The 17,198-nt window shown below is 33.3% G+C and overlaps 2 protein-coding genes across 2 annotated transcripts in view; one reads left to right on the top strand and one right to left on the bottom strand.

Annotated features, from left to right (window-relative positions):
- Positions 1-17,198, bottom strand: part of LOC139503875 (uncharacterized) — a 114,193-nt gene that overhangs the window by 73,649 nt on the left and 23,346 nt on the right. The window lies entirely within an intron of this gene.
- LOC139502577 (uncharacterized) lies at positions 11,055-15,260 on the top strand. Its single transcript, XM_071292081.1, has 3 exons — positions 11,055-12,032; positions 12,250-12,842; positions 14,549-15,260. The coding sequence occupies exons 1-2, from the start codon at positions 11,180-11,182 to the stop codon at positions 12,372-12,374; spliced, it is 978 nt and encodes a 325-aa protein (XP_071148182.1). The 5' UTR covers positions 11,055-11,179; the 3' UTR covers positions 12,375-12,842; positions 14,549-15,260.

Raw genomic sequence — 17,198 nt, 5'->3', positions numbered from 1 at the left:
AAAACGAACCTACTACCAGCTCACTTAAATCTCTTGTACTGAAACTTGGAGGATTCCATGCAGAGATGAGTTTTGTCGGGAGCATCGGATACCTTATGTCTGGATCAGGATTGATGAATATCTTCGAAACTGTATATGCATCCACAGCGGTATCACATATGTTAAGTGGAAAGGCAATTGCTAGGGCTGTAAGGGGTTACTTCCTATTAGACACTGCTCTCACTGCATTGATACTCTCAAATATTTATGGGATTCCAGTTCCGAAAATTGAAGTAAGCTATAGAAGAAAATGCAGAGGGAAACTTGACTCAAACTTATGATACTTTTAAAGTTCAAATTCATGACACATGCTACAGGGAAGAAGTGTCACATGCTACCGATCTGTTAGATTTATTTTCAAAAGGAGATGTGTGTCTGGCAGACGTAAATCAGAGTAATTCATTGGACACTATAAAAGACAAAATACAACAATTTCGACATTCGCGATCGAAGTACAAAACAGCTAATCTTTGGTTCCAGTATATGGACATGATATGCATCCTACGTGATTTTATAAAGGCAAAGAGAGCTGGGAATTGGACTTTACATTTGGAATCTCTAAAGGCTATGCTACCATATTTTACAGCTTCTGGGCACAATTTGTATGCGAAGTCTGCATGGATATATCTAAACCAAATGGAATGTCTTAAGGACAAACATGCGGATTTGAAGCAGGATATCATGTGATCCGACGTACTGATCAATATTGGGCAGGTATTTCATCTGATTTGGCGATAGAGCAAGCGTTAATGCGAAGCATTAAGACTACAGCCGCACTTACCAGAGGACGAGGCATGAGTGAAAGTCAAAGAGCACTCTGGATTTTATCTATGCCTGATTGTGCCGAGATAAATAGCGCAATGATGTCATTTACGGGGACAAAATTCTATTCGTCAGATCAGCATAAAGAAGATGGTGTAAGTCGTCAAAAAAGGGACACTAAAGATATTTGCTTCCTTTCTGGAGGAGAGAAACCCGTTTATTGAAGACGAGGGTATGAGAAACATTGAGACGGGTGTATCAGCAACATCAGATGTGAATACAGATAGAGGTAAAGATATTGGACTCAGTATATTAAAATCAATGGAAGGTAAATGTGTATCCGATTTCACTTTCAAAAGAAAACACCAAGCCATCACACTTCAAGACAAACCTATTTGTGTATATGCAGAACCTGAAATAGCAACAATCGACCCACAACTACTATTTCAAAGATTTATCGTAGCTTCAGACAGTATCTATGAAGACAAATCAGAAATATTTAGTTATTAACTATCTAGTCAACCAAGTTCTATGTTTGATTCGTCCGGATTTATGAGGGCCGCATCAAAGTCAACTCTAGCGGATACGATTTGGAATCTTGGAGACTGCACCACTGAGTATACAGATACTGTTTACAATTATGTTGTTGATGGCGGATCACTTATGCATAAAATACCGTGGAAAAGTGGGTTAACATTTGGAGAAATCTGTAAAAGGTACGTTGATTCTGTAAAGTGTAATGGAACAAATTCAGTCGTTGTTGTATTGGATGGATACGTATCCGGTCCTGATACGAAGGATGCAATGCATCTTAAGCGAACTAAAGGAATCTCCGGGACAAAGGTAACATTTACAGAGACAACACCTTTTAGGTCAAAGAAGGAAACATTTCTGGCTAACAATGAAAATAAACAGAACTTTATTGAAATGCTGAGTAAAAAGATGCATTCCAATGGTATTGAAACGAAACATGCCTCAGCAGATGATCGCTAAAACTGCAGTGGAATTGTCCATTTCACACACAACAATACTCCTTGGTGAAGATACTGACCTGTTGGTACTTCTGTTGTACTATTACAACCAAACCATGATAAGAAGACTAAGTCAAAAATATGGGACATAAATAAAACGAAAGTCGTTCTTGGACAAGACATGTGTAAAGTCCTTCCGATAATTCACGCAATAAGTGGTTGTGATACGACATCAAAGTTGTATGGTGTAGGGAAGGTAGCTACGTTAAAGAAATTGATAGATAGTCCAACATTAAAAGAACTTGGTGAGGTTTTTTTGAAAGAGTCTCTTGTTTAAGACGTCAAGAATGCCGGGGAAAAAGTAATCACGTTTTTGTATGGCGGTGTTCCGCACGAGGGACTTGACATTCTCAGATATAAAAAGTTTGCAAACCGAGTTCTAACTTGCAAAGAAGTGATTCAAATACATACTCTACCACCAACTACTGAAACTGCTACATATCACAGCTTAAGAACATATTTCCAAGTTCAGACATGGATTGGAGGAGAAGAGATAGATCCTTGTGATTTCGGTTGGTTAATCGTTAATGGAAAACTGATGCCTATTATGACTAAAAGACAACCCACTCCACAAAGACTCCTTTTAATCATACGCTGCAACTGCAAGACTAATTGTGATACTCGTCGCTGCACATGTCGAAAACACGGTTTAGAATGTAATATATCATGTGGTGAATGTCGTGGTCAGAGCTGTATGAATTCAAGGCATGGTGACATTGATGTAGAAGCTGACGAACTTTTCTCAGACTCAAGTTAAAAACTGATATTATTATAAATTGTTGTCATTTACATATTTTGTACTTTAAGGAGGCAACTACTTAAAATGTCCTTTTATTTTTATCAATTTAAGATATGCTATTGTTTCTTTTAAATAAGCTCCATGTCGTTCTTTTCAATCATAAATATTCAATCACTTATTTTCAAAAAAAAAAAAAAGCGTGTTTTATTAAAGTACATTTTACACAGATAAACAGTTTAAGTTTCAGTTTTCCGTAGTTTTTCATTAAAAAGTATTTTTTTAACCCAAAAATTCGGATGTTTACAAAACAGCAAAGATGATCATCGTATTGTGAGGTCACATACTGTCTAAAAAATGTTTGAAAATCGACTTGTTTTTGCTTTGACTATCAGTGATGATTAATTTCCAGTTTTTATCGATTTTTTCACAAAAATACAGTTTTTAACCAAAAAATTTCCATTTCTTAAAGATTTTTTTATAATATTGTCTCCTATATAAGAAATCCGTATAGCTGTTCTCGTACATTTAACTCATGTCTTACATTTTTGTCAGTATAATAAAATATAAGAAATTTCCAGTTTTCAGCGATTTTTGTGCAAAAACACATATTTTGACCCCAAAATCAGCGAAAATTAGCCGATCGATTTTTGTCGATTTTTTATATGATCAATAGGATATACCAATAGATCGAATTTTACCAAGATACCTTTTGTTGCAATTAGTTTGAGGTTGGCCGATTTTTTTAGCTAGATTGGAGAAATAAATAAAATGCCTCGCTGAACGAAGCCTGATACAACAGTAGAGGTCAAAACCCTGAACAGTTGGGGGGCAAATTTGGACACAATATTCAAGCTTGATACTCTATTAATTTTGATTGTGATCACATTTTTGACATATTATAGATTTCTGACACAAAATAAATGTGGTCAAAGATCTTACAAATCTATTGTGCATTACTGTGCAATTGAAGGTTACTTCTTTCTTCTTGAAACTTGTGAAAAATTTTGGTCCCTGAATCCCTAAACTATTTGCACCATATGACCATAACCCCCAAAATAAATCCCCACTTCTACTTGTGGTATTAAACATTGTGGTACAATTTCATAGCAATCAAAATACTTATACAAAAGTTATTATCTAGAAACTTTAAAAATGCTTGTTTTGGGCCCCTTTTTGGACCCTTATTCCTAAACATTTGGAACCATCATCCCCAAAATCAATCCGAACCTTCCTTTTGTGAAATTGAACCTTCTTAGTAAATTTCATAGAGATCCATTCACTTAAACTAAAGTTATTGTCCAGAAACCGAAAATGTCTTCGGACGTTGATGATGCAGACAACGACAACATCATAGCATTATACATGTTATTATGAACCCATAAAAATGTTTGTGGTAGTACAAAAAAATTATTAACAGTTTTCATTTTGGTCTTGTCATTGTCTTGTCATTTGGTCCAGTCATTAGTGTAACCCGTTGAGGGGTTTAGAGAGGTTGTTTTCTGGAAATGTAGTGTCGTCCTTTTGTGTGCTTAGCAAAAAGGATACTTGTATACCTACCAAAAAAGTTGGGAGTCCGAGTTTTGAATCAAATGGATCAAAGAAAGTGTAGTTAGAGGACTAAACTATGATTGTGTGCCCTAATGTTACATTCATCATGTTCATATTTATATTGGATCATCTGCAGACATTATCAATCATTTGCAATCATACCAAAATGTGAGAGAGGAAAACTACAATATAGCTATTTGATAAAGCATTTAATTGTATTCAAATTTTAAATTATTTTTCTTTTTCAGTTTCAAATCTAGTCAACAGATTTCCACAGGCCAAAGGGGATGGAAATACACAGAACTGTTGGATCAGTATTCAGAGTACCAGCTGTCTTCTGATGAACTACCAAGTTTTGACTCGACAAAAGCAATATATATAATTTTTCAGGAGCAATGGCATACAAAGATGACAATTTTAATGGCAAAAATATTATGACATTCTTTCAAAGCTTGTCTGTGAGAGAGCACTTCAATATAAATAAAGAAATTTACACTGAATTCAGATCAGAACTCAATATATATTTTGCCTTGTCATCATGTAAATGTTACCAAACTCAGGGGCGGATTTAGGCGGGGGCGTGGCGGCATGCGCCCCCCCCCCACCCCTAAAATTTGCAAAGCATGGGTTGTCCCCAGCTCAATAAAGTATCTTAACAGACGATGAAAACAATGTCGTCGCATTGCATCTGTTTTATCATTCAAAGAAGTATATAAAACAGTAAGTTTAACAGAATCGACGTGATTTCTTATAAACTGACCTACAGTTTATTTATAAGTTCTATGATAAATATATTACTAGAACACACCCGCGAAATCGCGGGCATTCAGAGCGTAGTTTAAAGTATGTAAAGTGTTGTTGGAAGAATTTTGTAAAATACAGAATGACTGGAGAATTTCAGCAAAAGTATCATAAGTCATAGGTTATTGGGGACAGGAATTTTTTTTTTACCCTCCACCTTTATTTCCAAAGTTCCCAATTTTTGGTTTTCTATCAACTTCAATATGAACATACATTTAGTATGTTATGAACATTTATTTAAGTAAGGAGCCTGTAATTCAGTGGTTGTCGTTTGTTTATGTGTTACATATTTGTTTTTCGTTTATTTTTTGTACATAAATAAGGCCGTTAGTTTTCTCGTTTGCATTGTTTTACATTGTCATTTCGAGCCTTTTGAAGCTGAGTATGCGGTAGGGCTTTGCTCTTTGTTGAAGGCCGTACGGTGACCTATAGTTGTTAATATCTGTGTCATTTTGGTCTCTTGTGGAGAGCTGTCTTAACATGGCAATCATACCACATCTTCTTTTTTTTTATGTAATCAATGAATTTTGTAAAAGATTTAATGACTGGAGAATTTCAGAAAAAGTATCAAAAGTTCACATGAATAATTTTAGCGCTTATCTGTATATTATGAACATTCATTACTATATAAATAAAGCGTATTTACTTTCAATTCTAAGTTTACTAAGGGAGCTACCATTTGATTTTTATGGGGGTGCTAGGATAAAATTTGAAAAAAATAGGCAGAACAGGAGTTTTGAGTAAAAAAAAAGGCAGGATGAGACACTTTGCAAAAAAAATAATGGCAGGATGACAATTTAGGTAAAAACAGTCAGGATAAACTAATAAAAAAAAAGGCAGGATCGAATAGAGTGAAAAATAAAAAGGCAGGACAGAGATTACAACTAAAAAAAAATGCAGGACAAAATTTTTCATCCTAACCCCCCCCCCCCCCCCTAAAAATCAAATGGTAGCTCCCTAATCGATCCATGGTGATCATTGATATAGTATACAGACCCTCTCTATTTAATAAACTCTGTGACCGCCGTGGATAGTAAACTTGAAAATGATAGCAGATAAAATTCTGAAAATACACTTTATTCGTAGTATATGTATGTTCAAAGTATACAGAAAAACGCAAACCGGAAGTCTAATCTGACTTAAAATTTCGTACAATGACGGGACAATATCCGGATGCCTTTTTTCTCGTTTTTCTCCTAAAATAACTCAATCTGAATAATCATATGAATGGATGACAAATGCGACTATGCACTGTACCTATAGGACACAGAGGCGTGTTGATTAATTTATTCTGGAAAGAAGAGAAGCGACACCAAAAATGAGGTCTTCTCGTTTAATTCGTTTAATAGTATAGATACTTCAAAGATAGGTGTCAAACTGCGTTTGATGACAAATATCATAGGCTTTGGCAGTTAAAGTAAAACAATTGTTACAGTGTAGTTGCGGATTTTATAAACAATTTCTTTGATAATCGAAATTCCAAAACATCACTCACTCACTTTCCAACGAAGTAGGTGAAAGTGCCCTACCCACAGTTGGGTTAGTTATTTCATCATTGCACGGCAAAGAAAACATTCCAGGTAACTGGTTAGATTCTTTCTCAATGAAAGATAGAAATACTGGTTCAAGCGAAAGGTTAGTTTATTAATTTGTATCATTATTTAATATCTCTGTATCAATATATGTTTCTCACTTGCAACCTGTAAAATTTGCCGAAGCATGCATAAACGATCAAGGATCTAACTCGTATTTCTGTATTACATAGGATCCCATGAAAATAAGCATATCTTCTTAAGGATCTTATTCTGAATTTAGTGGTTTGCGGTAAAAAATGTATATAAAAAGTTTGGCACGACCTCCGAAAACACCAAAAAATAATAATAAAAAAAAATTGTGAAAAGACAATGAACCAGATGCTCCGCAGGGCGCAGTTTTATACGACTGCAGAGGTTGAACCCTGAACGGTTGGGGCAAGTATGGACACAACATTCAAGCTGGATTCAGCTCTAAATTTGGATTGTGATTAAATAGTTGACACAGCATAGGTTTCTGACACAGAATGAATGTGGTCTAATGAACTTAAAATACTTTTTTTGCCTTTGAGCAATTCACTATGCTGTTGAATATTAATCCTCTCAAAAAAATGTTTGAAGAAATTTTTTTTTTATTTATGAAATCTGAAATAAGAAAAATTTACCCCCCCCCCCCCATTTTTTTTCACATCCCCCTTTCCCTTTTTTCCAAAACTGATATCAATTCAAATTTCTAATGGAGTTTGCAACAATAACTACTCATTTAAATACATCATAAAATATTAAAATGTAACAAAAGGTGCTTGTTATCACTGAATGGTAAAGATTGTTTTAATTTATCAGTTGGTAGTAAAAGTGAATAGACATTGTATCTATAATACTAAAATGACGAGGTCCAATTTGTCAGCCGTCATCACGTAAAAACGACAAATCAAATAATTCAACTCTATATATAACTAAAATAGTACAAAGGTGTAGATTAAAAATTACAGCACTCCAGGCCCTTTTGTTTTCCACGTAATTAATATTGACAATAATTAAGAAGTTCCGGGTCGAGTCCGATACCGATACCAATAGTATATTCACCTGTTACCTATTACCTTATCTGTACGTTCCGCATCTGACAGGCGCACCACCAAACGGTGTATTCAGGATTTATATGCTATATACACGGGTCATAATCACAAGGTTGACACTACTAAATTGTCAAATTGTTATCTATTGTAGTATTTTAATCAGTAAGACTTTCTAAGATAACAATACGAATACTTAAAATCTGGACTAAAAATAAGGCGTATAGGTACAATTTTCAATTTGTTAGCGGGCATGACGTAAAACAGCGAATCAAAGAATTCAACTTTATTTATAACTAATATAGGACAATGCTGTTCATTAAAAAATACTCCATTCCAGGACCTTTTGTTTTCCGAATAATTAATATTACCAATAATTGATAAGTTCCAATTCGACGGGTTCAAACAGAAAGATTTGAAAGCAGTGTATCTAAGGCATGACTTGATCATGATGATCACAATACTAATACTAAAATAAGGCTTGCGCATAGTTATATACTTTAATTCAGTCACGAACCCGCGATATCACAGGTGTGTTCTAGTATTGTATAAAACAATGATTTAAGTTGATTCAACTACTATTCTGGACAAAGAAAGATAACTCCAATCAATTGAAAATTTCTTGCTATTGCACAATATTGTGCAATTAGATATTTCTTGCTATTGCGCAATACTGTGCAATTGAAAATATTTGCTATTGCACAATATTGTGCAATTGAAGATTTCTTGCTATTGCACAATACTGTGCAATTGAAAATTTCTTGCTATTGCACAATACTGTGCAATTGAAGATTTCTTGCTATTGCTGAATACTGTGCAATTGAAAATTTCTTGCTATTGCACAATACTTAATATAATAATTTTGGATCCTAATTTGAACCAACTTGAAAACTGGGCCCATAATCAAAAATCTAAGTACATGTTTAGATTCAGCATATCAAAAAAGCTCAAGAATTCAATTTTTGTTTAAATCAAACTTAGTTTAATTTTGGACCCTTTGGACTTTAATGTAGACCAATTTGAAAACAGGACTAACCAGGTGCTCCACAGGGCGCAGCTTTATACGACCGCAGAGGTCGAACCCTGAACAGTTGGGGCAAGTATGGACAAAACATTCAAGCGTGATACAGCTCTGAATTTGGATTGTGATCAAATTTTTGACATTACATGGTTTTTTTTTTACACAAAACAAATGTCAAGATTTTACAAATCAATTAAAGATTTCTTCTTCAAACTTTTTAAATCTAAAATTAAATAGTTGACACAGCATAGGTTTCTGACACAGAATGAATGTGGTCTAATGAACTTAAAAGTTTTTTTTTGCCTTTGAGCAATTCACTATGCTGTTGAATATTAATCCTCTCAAAAAAATGTTTGAAGAAATTTTCTTTTTATTTATGAAATCTGAAATGAGAAAAATTTAAACCCCCCCTTTCTTTTCACATCCCTGTTTCCCTTTTTCCAAAACTGATATCAATTCAAATTTCTAATGGAGTTTGCAACAATAACTACTCTTTTAAATACATCATAAAATATTAAAATGTAAAATAAAGTGCTTGTTATCACTGAATGGTAAAGATTGGTTGGTAGTAAAAGTGAATATACATTGTTTATTGTATAAAACAATAAAAAAAACTTCATCAGCAACATTTTATATTGGCAAATTTCCAATGAAGTTATTTACATAAAGTTATTGGCAAATAAAAATAGAAAATGACATCATAGTCATGTCTGGCAAATGTCCAACATACATTATCTAAAAACATTTTAGATAAGATAAGGAAAAAAAGCTTCATCAGCAACATTTTATATTAGCAAATTTCCAATGAAGTTATTTACATAAAGTTATTGGCAAATAAAAATAGAAAATGACATCATAGTCATGTCTGGCAAATTTCCAACATATATTATCAACTACTATTCTATACAAAGAAAGATAACTCCAATTGAAAATTAATTGCTATTGCACAATATTGTGCAATTAGAAATTTCTTGCTATTGTGCAATACTGTGCAATTGAAAATTTCTTGCTATTGCACAATACTTGATATGGAATCCTGATTTGGACCAACTTGAAAACTGGGCCCATAATCAAAAATCAAAGTACATATTTAGATAAAGCTTATCAAATAAGCTCAAGAATTTAATTTTTGTTAAAATCAAACTTAGTTTAATTTTGGACCCTTTGGACCTTAATGTAGACCAATTTGAAAACTGGACCAAAAATTAAGAATCTACATACACAGTTATATTTGGAATATCAAAGAACCCATTTATTCAATTTTTGATGAAATCAAACAAAGTTTAATTTTGGACCCCCATTTGGACCAACTTGAAAACTAGGCCAATAATTAAAAATCTAAGTACATTTTTAAATTCAGCATATCAAAGAACCCCAAGGATTCAATTTTTGTTAAAATCAAACTAAGTTTAATTTTGGACCCTTTGGACCTTAATTTAGACCAATTTGAAAACGGAATCAAAAATTAAGAATCTACATACATAGTTAGATTCGGCATATCAAAGAACCCCAATTATTCAATTTTTGATGAAATACAAAGTTCAATTTTGGACCCTTTGGGCCCTTTTTTCCTAAACTGTTAGGACCAAAACTCCCAAAATCAAACCCAACCTTCCTTTTATGGTCATAAACCTTGTGTTTAAATTTCATAGATTTCTATTTACTTATACCAAAGTTATGGTGAAAAAACCAAAAATAATGCTTATTTGGGCCACTTTTTGGCCCCTAATTCATAAACTGTTGTGACCTCAACTCCAAAAATCAATCCCAACCTTCCTTTTGTGGTCATAAACCTTGTGTTAAAATTTCATTGATTTCTATTAACTTATACTAAAGTTATTGTGCGAAAACCAAGAATAATGCTTATTTGGGCCCTTTTTTGGCCCTTAATTCCTAAACTGTTGGAACCAAAACTCCCAAAATCAATCCCAACCTTCCTTTTGTGGTCATAAACCTTGTTTCAAAATTTCATAGATTTCTATTCACTTAAACTAAAGTTATAGTGCGAAAACCAAGAAAATGCTTATTTGGGCCCTTTTTGGCCCCTTATTCCTAAAATGTTGAGACCAAAACTCCCAAAATCAATCCCAACCTTCCTTTGTGGTCATAAACCTTGTGTTAAAATTTCATTGATTTCTATTCACTTTTACTAAAGTTAGAGTGCGAAAACTAAAAGTATTCGGACGACGACGAAGACGACGACGACGACGACGACGCAGACGACGACGCCAACGTGATAGCAATATACGACCAAAAAATTAAAATTTTTGCGGTCGTATAAAAATTAAGAATCTATACATACACAGTAAGATTTGGCATATCAAAGAACCCAATTATGCAATTTTTGATTTTTATAAACTAATATTATGCAAGAGTTCCCATGAGAAGCGCATGCGCAGATAGAGGTCACTGCGTTAGCAGATTTTAAGAGGTTAACACGTGGAAAATTTTAGAAACTTATTTTTGAAAGTTTTGATTCTATTCTTATTAATTGGATTTATTATTATGTTCAATGGATGAACAGTGATATCAGCAACGTTTGCTGTTATAGGTCCTTGAACATTATAAGACTGACGACTGCGGTCGAGGTCGTTCTTGTGACCACAGTGTGACTGTCCAAATATCCGACCGTAATGGCGGATGAAAAGGAAGAACATTCCAAAATGGAAAGACATTCTTCGAATGACAGTAGATTTCTTCATTTTCATGAAGTTAATCAACAACACTGCAATATTGATAACGCTTCTAATAATGAACTTGTGTTTGAAGCTAGACTTGAAAATGTAGACAATTTGTGCGTAGGGGGCGGAGCTCCATTGTCACATGTGTCAATCAACCAAACACCGAATGTTGACAAACAACCGGATCTGTATCAGTTACTGCTACAAACTCAAATGATAACACAAGCATTGTTGAACAATGAAAGAACTGATTCTAACACGCCAGTTAAGAAAAACAAATGTGGCAAACGACGTACAACATGTACTGTATCTGCCAGTGATGACGCAAGCCCATCAAGTTCTAAAAAACAAAGATATGAAACTGAAAGTGGCCACGGACATGGATCACGAGTACAATCTGAGTCTTTGACACAAAGTTACATGAAAGAACTTCAAGAACTTTGCCAATCACAAAACAACAAACAAAATCAAAGGGAAGCAAGCCCTTTATCTGATGTCTCAAGTGAAAGTGAATCAGAAAGCTCAAATAATTCTGACAATGAACTTGATCAACAAGAAATACATACCAACATTAACAGTAATAGTACTTCTAATAAAAACAATGACACTATGTCTGTCATTGAAGATATGAAAGGCTTCATGGTAACTGAAGAGAAAGCTGGTCCAAAGATAAATGATGAACTGGCATCTGTTGTCAATGATGGCTTGAGAAAAAAGGCCAAGCAAAACAAAGTTGATGAGCTAACCAAAAAGTATGCAAAGCCAGAAAATGTACACAGTTTGACAGTCCCAAAAATTAATTTGGGTGAGTGTATATAAAGTAAATATACTATTAAACATATGATACATGTACAAAAATGTACATGTTAAAATTTTAAAATTAATTAAAATTCAATTCTTTGAAAATAAATATATATTTATATACATGTACATGTAAATGTATTTTTTAAAATTTAATTCAAATCAATATAAATTATTTGATTGAGGCCGACATAAAATACAGGAATTCATTTCCTTTTCAGGTATCTGGTCACAGATGTCAATATCTAATAGAATGAACGACGTCAAACTACAAAAAATTCAAAACCTAGCTATTGGGCAAAGCAGCGTGTCCTATGCTGTATTTAATGGACATGTTTCTTGGTAAATCTCAAACCAATGATGGACTCACGACAGAAGAGGTACACTCTGCTACACAACTCTGTAAGGACGCGTACCAAATGACTCAAGTCACGTATGCAGACATTACTTTTAGACGAAGAGCTTTAATACAAGCAGAAATACAACCAAAATATAAAGCTTTATGCAAAGATGATGTTCCAGTAACTGATTTTCTCTTTGGAAATGACATCAAAGATAAAGTCAAAGAAATGGATGCTGAATATACAGTAGGGAAGAAACTGGGCAAAACCAATTTTAATGTTGGAAAGAAATCACATGATGACAAGAAAACTTTTAAGAAGCCATATGTACATGTACCAAAACGTCATTTTGACAAACCATCAAACAAGAAAGATTTTTTAGGGAAACCCACTTACAAAAAGAAAAAGTTCAAAAAGAAGTTCCAAGAGCAGGACAAGAAGTTTTAGAATTGCCAAAGCAAATTAGTTTGCCTGTGAGTACTTCAGTTCAGCAATTGAATACACAATTTACATTTTCAAACACACCAGACAATTTCATTGGTGGGAAAGTGAAAACATTCCTAGATAATTGGATGAGTCTTACTTCAGATAACTGGGTTTTAGATGTTGTAAAAGGGTATCAAATTGAGTTTGAGCAAATTCCATATCAAAACAAAGAACCAAATTTATTACAATTTGATAAAGATGAAACAAATATGGTACAGTTAGAAATAGATAAATTTTTACAGAAACAAATTATAAAACCAGTGATGTATATTAAAAATCAATATGTTTCAAATATTTTTACAAGACCAAAGAAGGATGGTACATATAGAGTAATTTTAAATTTAAAAGTTCTCAACAATGATATTGAAAAACACCATTTTAAAATGGAAACATTTATAAAGTCAGCAATACAATGTGTGTCACAAAACTGCTGGTTTGCTTCTATTGATTTGAAAGACGCATATTATTCTATTTCTATTGACCACAAAGACCGAAAATATTTACGGTTCTATTGGAATGATCAGTTGTATGAATATACATGTTTGCCTAATGGGCTGACAACTGCGCCAAGGATATTTACAAAAGTTTTGAAAGTGCCATTTTCACATTTAAGAAAAAATGGACACAAAAATGTAGCTTACATTGATGATAGTCTTTTGATCAGTGATAGTTATTCGCAATGTGCAATTAATATTTCTGATACAGTCACCTTATTGGATAAATTAGGCTTTACTATTCATCCTGTCAAATCTGTATTTGAACCGACACAAACAATTACATTTTTAGGATTTGTTTTGAATTCAATAACAATGACAATTAAACTTACAACTGAAAAAGCACAAGCAATAAAACTTACATGCTGTAAATATGTTAAAAACAGACAAATGTCAATCAGGCAATTTGCACAGATTATAGGCAAATTGATTGCTGCCGAACCAGGAGTTGAACATGCACTTATATATATAAAATCTTTAGAAATAGAAAAAGACAAGTTTTTAAAACAAAACAATGGCGATTTTGACACTAAAATCATCATTTCAAATGAATCAGTAGATGTGTTAAATTGGTGGATTTCTCATGTTGAGTCTAGTTTTAAACCATTAGTACGAAAAGATCCTGAGATCATTTTAAAAACAGACAGTTCAAAAACTGGTTGGGGTGGTGTTGTCGACAATACACAACTTCAAACCAAGGGTTTTTGGTCTTATGAAGAGCAGAAATTACACATAAATTATTTAGAACTGAAAGCAGCGTTTTTAGCATTAAAATGTTTTTGTTCAACAAAATCTGATAAACATGTTCGAATATACATGGATAATATGGTAGCTGTGACCTATATAGACAAAATGGGAGGTAGAATTCAATCTCTTAATACCTTAACAAGGGAAATATGGCAGTGGTGTATACACAGAAACATTTGGTTAAGTGCTTGTCATTTACCGGGAAAAACAAATGTTGAAGCGGACAAATTGTCACGTTCTAATAATACAGATCTAGAATGGAAACTTAACACTAATGTTTTTATGTGTATTAATTCAATATATGGTCCGCATGATATTGATTTATTTGCTTCAAGGATAAATCATCAGTTATCGAGGTATATTTCATACTTACCTGATCCTAATGCTGAAGCAGTAGATGCTTTTTCTATAAGATGGACTAACTTTAACTCATTTGTTTTTCCTCCTTTTAGCATGGTAGGAAAAGTTATCCAAAAACTGATTTTGGAGGAAGCAGAAATAACGTTAATAGCACCTTTGTGGAGCACTCAACATTGGTTCCCTCAAATACTGCATCATATTGTTCAGGATTCTTACATAATACCCAGAGAAAAAGGACAACAGTTGTTGATACTGCCAACAGATCCTCAAAAGAAACATCCGTTGAAAAAACTGATTTTGGGTGTCTTCAGATTGTCGGGCAAATTGTTCAAAATACAGGACTATCAAAAAAGGCTGCAGAAATTGTCATCTCATCCTGGAGACAAAGTACACAAAAACAGTATTGGACATATCTCAAAAAATGGTGTACATTTGGTTGTCAACGAAAGATTGATATTTTTACGCCAACTGAGGTGGATGTAGTGGAATTTTTGACAGTTTTATACGAGTCCGGTGTAGGATATAGTTCTATTAACACAGCACGATCTGCATTATCGTCATATTTGACATTGGGAAAAACACTGCCGATTGGTCAGTGGCCTTTAGTTAAAAGGTTCCTCAGAGGAGTTTATAATAAACGACCAATGTTCCCTAGATATCAGCAAACATGGGATGTTAATGTTGTATTAGAATTTTTGATTACTTTATCGCCTGTAAAGCTTTTGTCACTGAGATGTTTAACTTTGAAATTAGTCATGTTATTAGCACTAGTTACTGGACAGAGAATACAGACGTTACATTGTGTAGATTTAGATTTTATGAAAATTACAAAAGACAATGTTGTATTGAAATTAATGAGGTTTTGAAAACCTCAAAACCAGGAAAACATTTATCACCAATATGTTTGCCAGCATTTGTTGATGACACAAGACTGTGTACTGTAACAGTTTTAAACGCCTATATCGAAAGAACATCTGCAATACGTACATCTCAAAAACTTGTTGTTACATTTGTAAAACCATACCATCACCCAACAAAGTCAACAATTAGTAATTGGATTAAATTGGTTTTAAAGCTTGCAGGTGTAAATACTTCTGTTTTTAAAACACACAGTACTAGGGGAGCTAGTACATCAGCAGCACTTAGAGCTGGGGTGTCAGTAAATTCTATTTTAAAATCAGTAGGATGGACAAATGAGTCTACTTTTAGGCAATTTTACAATAGACCAGTTACTGTTCAAGAGTACAATGATAACTATAGTGTACGAGTACTTCGTGGAAAATAGTTTTGTTTTTACTTATAATGTACCAATGTTCATGATGTATAAAAGTTAATACAATATTATTTGAAAATGTCTTTATCATTACCAAAATCCATATTATGAAATGGCTTTGTTGCCTACAGATATATTGGTATTCCGTATGTCGTTGCAATTGAAACAGTTATAGATATATATAACTAATTGTGAGCTGATTGCTATATTAATTTATAGTAATTTGGGAATCCAATACATCATTGTAATCCTACACAACAGGTATAAATTACACGTATTCAAGTAAATTGGCTCTCAAATCTCATGGGAACTCTTGCATAATATTGGTTTATAAAAATTGTAAAATTAAATGAGGCTTAGTTATAAGACGATATTTGATTAAAATTTTTATAAACCAATAGTTATGCTAAGAGTTAACATGCCCACCCTTTTTTCATCATTACCCACCCAGAAATTTATTCAATTATACATGAATATCTCTGAATAGTGACCTCTATCTGCGCATGCGCTTCTCATGTTAACTCTTAGCATAACTATTGGTTTATAAAAATTTTAATCAAATATCGTCTTATAACTAAGCCTCATTTAATTTTACAATGAAATCAAACAAAGTTAAATTTTGGACCTTAGATTTTTGATTATTGGCCCAGTTTTCAAGTTGGTCCAAATCAGGTCCAAAATTTAACTTTGTTAATAATCAAAAATCTAAGTACATTTTTAGATTCAGCATATCAAAGAACCCCAAGGATTCAATTTTTGTTAAAATCAAACTAAGTTTAATTTTGGACCCTTTGGACCTTAATGTAGACCAATTTGAAAACCGGACCAAAAATTAAGAATCTACATACACAGTTAGATTCGGCATATCAAAGAACCCCAATTATTCAATTTTTGATGAAATCAAACAAAGTTCAATTTTGGACCCTTTGGGCCCCTTATTCCTAAACTGTTGGGACCAAAACTCCCAAAATCAAACCCAACCTTCCTTTAGTGGTCATAAACCTTGTGTTTAAATTTCATTGATTTCTATTTACTTATACTAAAGTTATTGTGTGAAAACCAAGAATAATGCTTATTTGGGCCCTTTTTTGGCCCCTAATTCCTAAACTGTTTGAACTTAAACGCCAAAAATCAATCCCAACCATCCTTTTGTGGTCATAAACCTTGTGTCAAAATTTCATAGATTTCTTTCTACTTAAACTTAAGTTATAGTGCGAAAACCAAGAAAATGCTTATTTGGGCCCTTTTTGGCCCCTAATTCCTAAAATGTTGGGACCAAAACTCTCAAAATCAATCCCAACCTTCCTTTTGTGGTCATAAACCTTGTGTTAAAATTTCATAGATTTTTATTCACTTTTACTAAAGTTAGAGTGCAAAAACTAAAAGTATTCGGACGACGACGCAAGGCGACGACGACGACGACACAGACGACGACGCCAACGTGATACCAATATACGACCAAAATTTTT

Source organism: Mytilus edulis, chromosome 14 (genome assembly GCF_963676685.1).
Source record: "Mytilus edulis chromosome 14, xbMytEdul2.2, whole genome shotgun sequence".
Classification (NCBI taxonomy): Eukaryota; Metazoa; Mollusca; class Bivalvia; order Mytilida; family Mytilidae; genus Mytilus; species Mytilus edulis.
This window is presented reverse-complemented; position numbering and strand designations above follow the sequence as displayed.